Consider the following 12722-nt stretch of genomic DNA (forward strand, 5'->3'; position numbering starts at 1 on the left):
AACAAAATAAACATTTGCTTGTCCAAACCATAGGCCACCAATCAAAACTGTAAGTCATTCGAATTACTCCCTTTTTATATGATCAAATAACTTATTATAACAAGCTTATTAGAAATTGATCACTTGTGCACAAATCAGCATTATAATATCTACCTAAAACAACAGATCAACTTAAAGTGGCTTCACTTCAGGGGAGCTGGGGCTGGAAACTTGGTATGATAAATACTTGGGCTAGTTGGCAAACAACTGTAGCCTACAAGCTAAGCTGTTGTTAAATTGACAGTACTTCTACAATGTTGCATTAGCTTTAAGTCCTCTTTTTAGGTGACAAAATATTATGACTTGTGATACATTGGTTCCATGTCGTAGATTTTTTTTTTTCATCAGTTTGAAGTGCAACAAACCTGGAACCCTTTTACTGTAGTATCCATTTGGTGTTGTTTCTCTTTCATTTTGCCTCCACAACCTCCTTTCTTATTTCACAACCAGAAGATCAAGGGTAGAGAACGCCAGCGCCATTTGCAACTTCTTATCAGACACATTCTCGATTAGAAGCTGCTATAAACAGCAGCTGTGCTGAATGAGAGCTGCTTTGTTTATGCTGCTCTCTGTCTGACTACCTCTGCTGTTGTGCACAAACCCAGTACGTTCCTCCTTCATGTTATACAGTATTACATCTAAATCTGCTGCTGACTGTTTTTACCATCATATCTGCTGCTGTTGGTCATTTCCACTACTGTCCATGTGCATCTCAATCTCACAACCCTCTGGTTATTATTAGCACTACTATCACTGTTTGTACATGGTTTGAGTCATAGCCTATTAGGTTGTACCGTTCAGTTTTATCCTAATCACTTTGATTTAGTTTTCTTATTCTTTTTATTCTATTTTTACTCTACTTATATTCTATTTTAGTTTCCTAAATGGGATGGCATTCAATGCTAGGTGAGAGAGAAACAGTATTTTGATTTTCTGTATGTCCGGCACATATAGTGAATTGACAAGCAAAATCTTTGATCTTGATCTTGACTTGTATTCTTTGCCTTTCTGAAAGGCGACTACAGATACTGCCACCTGCAGGGAGGGGGAGCTATTTCTCTCATGCATGTGCAGGATGTACGTGCTAGTTGGCTGTCGGCTATAGTCTGTGCGGTGAGTTCAAGTGTCTCTTTTTCAACCCAGCTAGTCCAGACAAAGGCAACATGAGGCGATACAGCAGTCTCCCTACGTTGCTGCTAGTTCTGTGACGTTGGCTTCATGTGTTGCTGCCTTTGCTCTCAGTGTCACACAGGTTACATCAAAGCATCATAACACCTGCCACAACCACCACTCCACACCTCTTCTCAGCCAGCAACCTGATTTTAATTGAAAGTAGCATTTTTGAGATGCCACAAATTCCTCCTGACAGAGAAGGAGAGTGGATGTGGAGTTCTTGGTGACTTTTTTTATGTTTCTCAAAGAAAGCTACTGTTGCAGAAATGGAAAAGAAATCATAACACATGTTGTTGCTGTGTTGGTTTTTGTTGATGGGTTAAGGCCTTCACAAAACCTGCGCACTGTGCAACACTTATTACATGACCTTCAAATGTAAGTAAGGCATAAACCATCAATGTTATGAGAGTTTCTGTCTGTTATCAGTGTGAAACAGTTTGGATAAAGTGGAAGGATTTTAACACAGGAGGTCCCACCTCAGTTTTGATGGCAATCTTAGCTTTTTGAACTATTTCTCAACATATATTTCTGCCTTCTCTTTCTAGCCACAGCTTCATCCATTATTCAGTTTCCCTGCTTTTTTTTAAGCCTCTTTCCAGGCGTAATGTCTCGATTTATCGGCTAGTGAGAGGTGAATGACTGATTAGGCCTTCTCAACTGCTGTCACTCACCATCCCCTTTAACTCTGTTAGACCTTCAGAGATGTAATTTGGATTCTTTGGTGAGGTTTGTGCTGCTATATGTATTGAGATGAAAAAAAAACTTTTACGAGATCTCAGACCTTGCAACAATGACCCATAAGTGCTCCGTAGAGTGTATTTGAGCCTGGTGTACCACTACGAGCACAGGGTACATCCCCTTATCTGGTCATTCCTCAATCAACCCGGGAATTCGTTCCGGTCCACCATCTTGAAGGATGTCCCAAAGCTCGTGTCTGCTTGTTAAGTGGTGATGTAACATTCTGTTTCTCCTCTTCTCTATATACCACAGTGTTTGTTTTCCCCATTGTTTCAATAGATCTGAATCAAAAATCATGAGTCAGCTGTCATTTTACCGCATTCCTTGCACTGGGAAAAATAAATGGCTACAGTTGATTAGATAATTAACAGTATTATTAATAAACATAAAGCTTCTAAAAGTGTACTCTTTTTACTGCCTTGCAGTGTAACGTTAGCTAGCTAGTTAGCATGAAGTTAATGTAAAAACTATACACTGACACATTTTACACTGATGAAAGTAACAGTAAAAGCTGGAAACTGGCATTATATATGATATAATAAATTTACTACGACGTGTGATAAAGTTAGGTTCTCTTTTTTTACTCTTAATTATGCCTCACACACACACAAAAAAAGGTGTTACTGTTTGGAGGGTGACAGGCTCCGCCACTGGGGTCTGGGAGAGTTTGGACACGGAAGTGGAATGTTATGTCACACTTAATAAGAAGATTCCTGCTCAGAGGACCGAGGATTGGGCAGAGTGCCCCTCTCACCGCCTGCCAACTGGCAGCTGGCCAAAAGGAGGCCTCTCAAAATGCACATAGCAGCATTCCATGCACATACAACAGTTATACACAGACACATAAAATAGCTCATGAGCTGCTTTCATGTGTTATGATAAATAAAAATACCCTGCAGATGTGCTGATCAATCATGTTAAAGGCTTTATTAACAGGAGGTAAAGTCAGTCGCTCCACTCCACAGTCTGTGTGCTGCTGTTATTGACTAATTATCTGTGAGGAAAAAAGTGTGTGTTTCTAATGATATACTCCAGACTCCAGTCTCCACGTTTCTCTCTGGCACTTTGTCTGATCTCTTTAGAAGTTCACTGAAGCAAATTAATAGAAAAAGACTCAAGTAAAACATATAAAATGACAGAGCGAGGAGGGGTTTTCTGTCTTTCAGTATGTTAGTGCACATCTACTGCCAAACAGTCACTACAACATAGTAGTCCTGGTCTGCTTGTAGTGTATTTCTAAATTAATATGTTGTGTAGCCCTTTTGAAATGACTTCTGATTCATCCACAGCCTTCCCAGACATAAAAATAAACCAGAAATTGTTGAATGTTGTTGAAAGACTAAATGCTGCTAGAGGATTCCCACACTCCTTATACATAAATCTTATCAGGTTCAGAATCGGCACAGAATGTTACAACCCTGGCTTTAAATCTGCTTTAATCAAATTAAAAACCATCACACAGCTGAAAATATAAACCTCTCTAGTAGGAACACTGTTGACCATTATGTGAGTGACTGCAAAAGTCTGGACTGACCTGCACATCATTTATGTGCAGGGTAATGAGTAGCAGTTTCACAGAGAGAAAAAGAATGACAGATAAGATCCATAAGCAGCAGCAACATTAGCCCACTGATTGATTCATGCTCAGCTCCTGCACCCTGCTGACCACCTCCTGTCCTCTTCATGTCCTTCTCGTGCCCTTTCTATGCGAGTATGTGCACATGTGACAGCAGGCGGAAGAGTTTTCAGGATGAGCTTGTAGAGTCCTCTCTGTTTGACACGAGCAGACAGGGGTGCCCTTGCTGGCTCCCTCTCTTTTTTCTTTTTTAGCTTCCCAAACTGTGATTGTGTTTTAGGTCAGGAATGTATTGTGTATGTGTATATGTGTGTGTGTGTGTGTGTGTGCCTTGGTATTATTTGCAATATGGGGACCGAAACCTGTTAACACGCTGATGTTGTGGGGACTCAAATTCAGTGATTTCAGTGAATAAAATTCTGTGATTCAGTAAATTTTAGGGTGGCAAAATGGTTTAAGGTTAGGTGTTAGGTTACGGTTAGGTGTTAGGCAAATAGTGGTTATGGTTAAGGTTAGGATAAGTCTACAGGAAATGAATATAAGTCAATGTAAAGTCCCCACAAGGAATGAAAACAAAATGTGTGTGTGCGTCTTTGTCCATATTCCAACTCCCTTGCCAGTGTAGACACACAAACACACATATGCACTTAATTAAAAATACAATAGCTCAAGGTCGGCATCACACACACTGCCACCAACCTGCAGGTGTTACAGGAGGCTTTTAATGGATCCCATTATGCGAATGAAATATTCAGGGCATTTCTTAGGAAACATTTAATTAAATACATTAATATTTCAATGCATGTTCTACTTTAAATAGTTCATCTGAAAGATAAACTCCCATCTATTTGGAGTAAAAGACAGAATGAAAGTAGAGCTTGGTAGAGAGGGTCCTCTAATGAAGACTGAAGTGAACCGAGGACTGTGGGAAGTTAATGAAAGTTGAAAGGTACTATAAATGCTGCAGAATTCAGCTGTCACATAAAAAGGAATTTTTTCAGAGAGCTCTGCACAAATGTTAAATTTAATGACTGACATTCCATAATTTTATATCCTTTTTACTGAGGTTTAAAGTGGTGGAAGCAGATTCTAGGCCTTTCAGTGGATAAAAAAAAGTGTGTGTTTGATAGTTTATCAAGAGTAGGGCTGGGCGATTAAATGATCAATTTACTTTTAAGTTTTATATCATTACATCAAGTAACTACAAATTATGTAATATCATTTAGAGAAAATCTAATTCAGGTGTTGTGTTTGTATATATATTCACAATATTAATGCACTTTCCCATGACTGTCATTTCTCAGGATATTTGGTTGATTAATTTAGCATTTAGACACTGCTAGTTGAATTCTTTGCATGGTGATACAGTACGTACATTTTGTACAAGTCCTAGTTTTGATACCCCATAGTTAGTTATTGCTGACCACATCCAGCAGCTTTGGTAAAATCCCCGGTGGCTGTTGACTTTACACAGAAAATTTTGTAAAAGTGTAAATTTAGCCCTGTGGTTTCAGTTTGTTCCTAGTTGTGTTTTTGTGTGTGTGTGTGTGTGTTTGTTTGTTTTTTTGCAGTAATTAATGTGAAGATAAAGATACCTGGTGGCTATTATTTGCTCACATTGTCACCTTGGAGTAAGCAAGAATGACCAATCTGTTTAAGATTCTCAGAGGGATTTCTGTTACTTTTTTCACACCCATTATCATCTGTCATCTTTAGTGCAATCGGTGTTTGCCATAGAACTGGTTTTGCTGGTGCTGGGAGAAACTGGAAGTACGTGTGCTTTTTGTTGGTCTTTTTTCAGGTAAACAAAGTCATTGTTCCATGTCACTTTCACCACACCCACCTTTAAAGGCTGTTCTCCCTTATATGGCCATGTGTTCCTGGCCCCTACGGGCCTGCTGAGCAGGATTGCTGGCTGTGATGCAGTCGGACCTGTTCCTGTCACCTGTTCTCCATTGTTTATCACCAGCCTCCGTGGCCTGGACTCAAAAGACAGTATTTATATTTCAGTCACATTCAAGTGATTTTGTTACAAATTTAGCCATAAAACCCTGTGAACAACGAACAAATTGGCTGTTGAAAGGGTCGGATTGCTTGTTTGAATTTATTCATTTCTGTTTGGAAGACTTTGCAATTTGAAGAAAATTATATTTAATCTTTAGATTTAATCTCTCAGTGTTAGATTAATAAACCTGTTATTTGTTTTGTAAATCTTTGGATGGTGGTTGCCTCTCCGTAGGTGTATGTGTGTTTTCACTTGGTTTTACTGCAGCTCAAGTGTTAATGTGCCAGTGTGGCAGATTTTTCAGGAAGATAAAAGACTTAAAAACAGACAGAGACCTTGTGTGGCCCAAACCAGAAGCCTTTTAAACAGTGACAGCAGCATTATATCTCACCCAAGATAAAGATAGAAAACAGGATCACATTATCTTAAAGTGATAATTTAAAAACAAACACCCCAACTAAGGACCAACTAAGGTTTTTACAGTGTGAGAGAGACAGAGCAAGCAAAATGAAAGACAACCTTTGTATCCTTGTTTATTTCTTTGAAGTTTTTTTTTACAACTCTTAGCTTAAAGCCAAAAGTCACAATTATAATTTATCAACTTTCAGTACTATGAAAATGTGGCCGCACTTGTCATTACTTTTATTTTTTACATGCCTGAAGAGGTTTTTTTTAATGCTGTGCATACTAGTAGATCACAGCAACAAAAAAATTGAAATTGCCTCCATTCATCACATCAGGATATATAGTGTGTTGGAAAAATATCATTACTAATATATATATTTTTGTTGAGATGACCAGGTAACAAGCGTAATGGACTTGCAGTATGATTGCCAGTGGCCTTTGGGTGAATTATGTTTGTACAGTCATGTGTTGTGAATCATTGTGCGTGCGGATTTTCACTTTATCTGATCTTGTGTTTCTCAGAGAGTTTATGAGGACATTAATCGTTCATATGGGTGATCACGTTTCACTTGAGTAGCTCTCAGCATGTCTTTTGGTATGAGATGTCTCCCTGTCTTTCTCAAAGTACCAGGCACAGATAAACAATGCTGTTTTTATGTTAGGGCCAGAGGCTCTGGCACCATCTCACGGATCTTATCAAAAAGAGCACATACACCCTTATAGTTTGAATCTAATCAAGTCCCTCCCCTTTGTTGCAATTTGTCAGGTCAGTTCCTATATTTCTCTTAATCAGTTTTTGCTTGGGGATAAACATTTCCAGTGTATAGATGAGAGAGACATGACATTAGCCAGATTTGACGGTCAGATCTTTGCCAGGGGCTTCTCATCTGAGGCAGCTTATTTTCTCTTCCGCCTTTGTTTTGGCCAAACTGGCATTTCCATGGTAACAGTCAGAAGAGATTCTCAGGTCTGGCTGCACCCACTGCCATACAAATTGGAGTGGGTAGTCTACATGCAGTGCGCTTCAGATAGGGATAGGCCTCAGAACAGAGAAAGGTACAGTGAAGCTTTTTGCTGTTGTCTCAACAACTAGTGTAGTAAATGTTAATGAATCATCAATCAGTGATCATTCACTGAAGATTAAGCACAGTGGCGAGTTGTACACACAGCTTTCGGAGCTGGGAAGTGACAGTGGAGAAGGGGTTATGATGGCTGGAAAGTAGCAGTGGAACGGAGGAAGAGAGGTGGAAGAGGGGGGCTAAACCTCCCTGTGGTTTCCACCGTTATCTCCCAGACTGCCTTGTTACCGTAAGCCAGCTTTGAATAGGTTGAATTAGCGGCAGCTGACCGGAGCTGAAAGAATAGGGGTGAGTCAGCCGGTTTACTGCATGGACAGCGTTTCTTTCATTCCTCCCCTTCTGTGCGCTGCTGTGTGCTCTGGCTTTTTCTCTGAGTCAGTCTCCATGTCGCTCTGACGGTGTCACAATCTCTCCCAGTCTTTTTCTTCCGACCATATCTCTTTGTGAAAGCTTTGAGCCAAAACCCTGCCTTATTTTGGTGTTTGCTGCATCTATTTCACTGCCCCCAACCCTTTTTAGTTAAAATTAAAACTTGATTGTTCACACTGTAAGTTAGATGTGACATCTAAGTAGGACTGGCCCAGTGGTTTCTGAACTTTTTCTGCTGAGCCCCCTCTTTTGTAAGTAAAATTATTTTTGAGACCAAAAAATTGTTATATGTACTTTACCAATATGTAGGTGCCAAACTATTCAAAAAAGTACCAGTGAATAAGGTAATGCTTGTACAACCACTGGACTGGCTCACTGATGTTACTAAAGATAAACAGTGACTGAGGGCAGCACAGCGCTGCAGCGGTTAGCACTGTTGTCTCACAGCAACAAGGTTTGGGTTTCAAACCTCAGGCAGCTGTGGCCTTTCTGTGTGGACTTGAGATTGCATGTTGACCCCGTGCCTGCGCGGATTTTGTCCAGGTACTCCGGCGTCCTCCCACAGTTAGATTGGTGTGAATGTTTGGTAGGTAGGTAGGATTTTATTGATCCCACAATGGGGATGGTTCTGTGTTCCAGTAGCAAAAGTGAGCAGCAACAAAACGCCATAAGAACAAACACCACACACATACTGGATCTTGAGAAACAAATTCCAAAGTACCTAAAACCAAACAGAATATAATATTTGAGAGACAATCATGAACAAGAATGATCCTCCCACAATTAGTCTCTGAGACTAAGAACAAGACAAGATATAGTCAAGAAATCAAGGACAAGAATATTACTCCCATAATTATTAATGCAGCCTGTCTCTATGTGTCTGCCCTGTGGTAGACTGCCTCTTGACCACTGTCAGCTGAAATAGGCTACTAGTCCCCTGCAGCCTTCTACAAGATAAGTGGTATAGATAGTGGATGGGTGGATGAAACAATGGCTTTTCAGGGCTGAAATTATTTGCCACTGAATTGAATAGTAGTCCACTGACAAAAATGATTTAGCAATTTATAAAACATATATAAAACTGATGCATCTTTTTGCTTCAGAAATGTGACAATTGCTTTTTTCTGCTATATCATTGTAAAATGAATTATTTTGTTATTGCAAGTATTCATTTGATAGAAAACTCTATAAAAAATGTTACCTTAGACTCCTGGAAATTGTATTATTTAGCTATGTTGGTATGTGGTTAAAATGAGTGCTTTTGTACAGTGGTAAATGTAAGATGTTATACTCATCTTGTAAGACTCAGCTCTGTCAGAGTTTGCTCTGTATTCATCAGATAAACTTTGCCAGCCTTAGCTATACTACTGCATTGTTCCAATGGTAATTCAGATTTTACAGTCCTGTATTTTTTTAAATGACAAATTAAAATATTTACATCTAGGCACATTGGGAAGCTAGTGTAGCTTGTTAAGTAATAAAATGAACCCTCCTGGTCACACACATTGTCTCTAACATCCTCCTGCCATGTTGATTGCCTCTGTCTTTGGCCATTAAATTCTTTTATCTCTCCGTCCTTTGCAACATTGCTTCCTCTATTCTCATATTTTTTTTCTTTTTGCTTTTATTGTCGTCTGTTCTCTGTATTTCTTTCTCTCTTTCTTCCCAAACCTTTACTCATTGACCCCGTTTAACCTCTGTCCTGCTGCCTCTCCGCCCTGTTCATTTGAGAAAAGATTAAAGATTTTAGTGCAGCTTGGTTTGTTATTAGAAGGTGTTTAGTTAGAAAGTGTGCTCAAATTGTGTTGACACACTCTCAGGTGCAAGGCTTCAGTGCTCACCTCAATAAATGCCTGGCCTGTACTGATTTGACTGCTGATCAAATGTTCTGGTGGCTTTCTAAAAGACAGGAGTGTTGTATCTGGCTCTTTCCTGAAGCAGCCAACAGCTATGTCAACATTGGCTCGACTAATTCGCACACTCAGTGGGAGACGTCATATCTTCCTGCGGGAGACTGAAAACATCAAGCTGATACCAGCAGCTTGAAGTGTGGGCTACTTTAGCACCTCTGAAATGGATCACAATGCTTTGCCTCACACAGTGGTGGAAAAAGTACTCAGATCCCTTACTTAAGTAAAAGTTGCGATACCACAGTGTTTTCTTGGCCGTGTGCTTCAGATTGTTGTTTTGTTAAAATGTAAACCCCAGGTTGAGAGCCTGAGCACTCTGGCGAAGGTTTGCATTCCGAATAGCTCTATATTTTTCTGCACCCATCCTTTTCTATATCCTGACTAATCTCCCAGTCCCAGATGCAGAAAAATATGACCTTGTGTACCTTAACTAATTATATCCAATGCATTAAATTAGGCACCGGCGGACTTAATCAAGCTGTAGAAACATCGTATAGGGATGGTATTAATGAGGTGACGCTCAGCGCCTGGTTTTCTCCACACACCGTTAGGAATTGTGGACAAATAGTTCAGTCTTTGTTTCATCAGGCCAGAGGATTTTGCTTCTCATGGTCTGAGTCCTTCAGGTGCCCTTTGGCAAACTCCAAGCGGGCTGTTGTGTGCCTTTTAGTGAGAAATGGCTTCCGCCTGGCCGCCCCGCCATAGAGGCCTGTTTTGTTATTTTCCTCATCAGTCTACATATGATACTCCACAAAGTTAAAGCAGGTCCTGAGAATGTTTTGAAAATAAATTAAAAAGAAAAGACTGACATCATTTACATAAGCATTCAGACCCTTCACTTAGTACTTGGTTAAAGCACCTTGGGCAGCAATTACAGCCTCAAGACTTCTTGAGAATGAAGCTGCAAGCCAAGTATGCCTTTCCTTTAGATTTTTCTTCCATTCTTCCTAGCAGAATCATTCAAGGTCAACCAGGCTAGACATCGACCGTTGGTGCAGAGCCATTCTCAGGTCTCTCCAGAGGTGCTCTGTTGAGTTCAGCTCCAGACTCCGTGCCTCTGGTTTTCCCAAAGCCATGCCTGCATTTTCTTTTTTTTTGCCATATGCTTTGGGTCATTGTCAATTTGAAATGTAAACCTTTGCTTCAGCCTGAGATCCTGAGCACTCTGGAGGTTTTCATTCGGGACCGCTCTATATTTTTCTGCATTAATCCTTCCCTCTATCCTGACTAGTCTCCAAGTTCCAGACACAGAAAAACATCCCCACAACATGATGCTGCCACCACTGTGTTTGACTGTAGGGATGCTATTAATGAGGGGATGCTCAGTGCCTGGTTTTCTCCATGCATGCTGTTGGGAATTGTAGCTAAATAGTTCCATCTTTGGGAAAACAGAAAGCCTGTAACACTTGGCAGTGTTTTGAGCAAATAAAAGACTGAAAGTCCTGAGGCCCTCCGCCAATCTGGCCTCTACTATAGAAGCCTGATCGGTGGAGGGCTGCGTTGATGGTTGTCCTTGTGTAAGGTTCTCCCATTTTTCAGAAAAGGAACTCTGGATCTCATTCATAGTGACCCTTGGGTTCTTGGTTACCGGTGTGACCAATTCCGGTCTGGCTGGACGTCAAGATCTGTGAAGACTGGTGGTGGTTCCAAATCTCTTCCATTTGCTCTTGGGCACTTTCAATGCTGCAGAAATTTTCTTGCATCCTTCCCCAGATCTGTGTCTTGACATAATCCTGTCTTGCAGGTCTGTGGACAGTTCTCTTGACCTCGTGGCTTGACCTTGTGTACCTTAACTAATTATATCCAATGCATTAAATTAGGCACCGGCGGACTTAATCAAGCTGTAGAAACATCTCAGTGGTCATTGACAGCAGTAGGATGCACCAGAGCTCAATTGCAAGTGTCATAACAAAGGGTTTGAATACTTATGTAAATGGGATATTTCAGTCTTTAATTTTTAATAAATTTACAAAATACTTCAAAAAACTTTCATTTTATCATTGTGGAGTATTTTGTGTAGATTTATCAAATTAAGGATCAGTCTCAAATGTAAAATGTGGAAAACTTGAAAGGATCTGAATACTTTACACACTGACTGTAAGTACAGCATTTGAGTAAATGTACTTAGTTACTTTCCACCACTGGCCTCACAGTCATGAAAACAAATTGGGAAGGAGAATTATGGAAACATGTCAGATTTATCCCAGCACCTAGTCAAGTTTGCGTTGCAGTTTCCACAATTTTGATTTACCTCCTCAGTGAATGGCATTGCACCTGCTTTGTAAGCACATGCTGAACTAGATGCTACTATTACCCTGCCTGAATACACACTTGAAGCTGTGTTTACATGTGTGAGACAGAGAGAAAGTGAAAGAGAATGGAGGCATGAGTGTGCAGGTACATGTGAATTAGTGTGTGCATGTGCTTGTCTGCGTGGAAACTTGTGTATGTGTGAGCAAGCGTTTTTCTGAATGTGGGATGAATCAGAGCAGTTGCCGGCAGCCAGGGTGAATGTGTTAAGCCCCTTGAGCCAGCCAGCTGATGAGAAATGTGGTTTGAGACGATAACTGAATCAGCATCTTTCCTCAGTTGGATACCATTTACTTTTTTTAGAAATTATTTTTAATCTCAATAAAAGATGAGTTTCTCTCCCCAGATGCGGCTGAGGTGCTCAGAACACTAACGCAGTAGAGTTATTAAAAATTTCGTTTCCTTATTGTGATTTTATAGTGGTAATCCTGCTAAAATAAAGAAGTGAAAGCACACTGCTTGTTAAACTGATGCTACAGGCAACATCTGTATCTTGAAACATTCACCCTGAAGGCTTGAAAGGTGGTTGTAAAAAGTTTGTTTCCTTCCTGACTGTAGTCAGCTCGGGTTTACAGCGGTGATTGAAGAGTAGCACCTCTGCTCTCTAGCTATAATCTGAGTATGTTCAAACCAACGGTTCCCATGAAAATAAAACGCCCAACTGTTGGTCTCTGTCCTCAGTCTCATCTTTATTACAGCAAGTCATGGTGTGTATGTTGGGTTTTGCATGTATAGTCCCCTTGCCAGCTCCATCGGACCGGTCAGAGTTTCACTGTGACCATACAGATGTGCATGGTCAGCTAAAAAAAAAACTTAATTCACTGTTTCTGGAAAAGGTGAAGCCAAAGTCCCACTCACTCCCCAGCTTGGTGTAGGGCGAAGTGTTAGGGCCAAGGAGGTGAACTGGGATTGGGCCAAAGTCAGGGAGAAGAAGAAGAGATCAGAGGTCACAGAGAAGAGAAATCACTGTTATCACACCAACAAATATCATGTACTTCTGTGTTGGTTTACCATAAGGTAAACTTAGATATAAACTATGTGTATCATACAAGCAGCCTCTGGATTATTTTTTTGACCACATCAGTGAATGATTTTAATATCATTACCCCTAGAGAAGA

At 40.3% G+C, this 12722-nt stretch overlaps 1 protein-coding gene across 2 annotated transcripts in view; it reads left to right on the top strand.

The window, feature by feature from the left end:
* Positions 1 to 12722, top strand: part of usp43a (ubiquitin specific peptidase 43a) — a 104305-nt gene that overhangs the window by 15952 nt on the left and 75631 nt on the right. The window contains exon 1 of one of the 2 annotated variants that reach the window (XM_020610986.1): positions 1085 to 1152. The exons of the other annotated variant lie outside the window; for it this stretch is intronic. Within the exon in view, the coding sequence (XP_020466642.1) occupies positions 1102 to 1152 (51 nt within the window). The 5' untranslated portion in view covers positions 1085 to 1101. Of the gene's footprint in view, positions 1 to 1084; positions 1153 to 12722 lie in introns of those variants that run through there. 2 annotated transcript variants of the gene reach the window in all.

Source organism: Monopterus albus, unplaced genomic scaffold (genome assembly GCF_001952655.1).
Source record: "Monopterus albus unplaced genomic scaffold, M_albus_1.0 scaffold108.1, whole genome shotgun sequence".
NCBI lineage: Eukaryota > Metazoa > Chordata > Actinopteri > Synbranchiformes > Synbranchidae > Monopterus > Monopterus albus.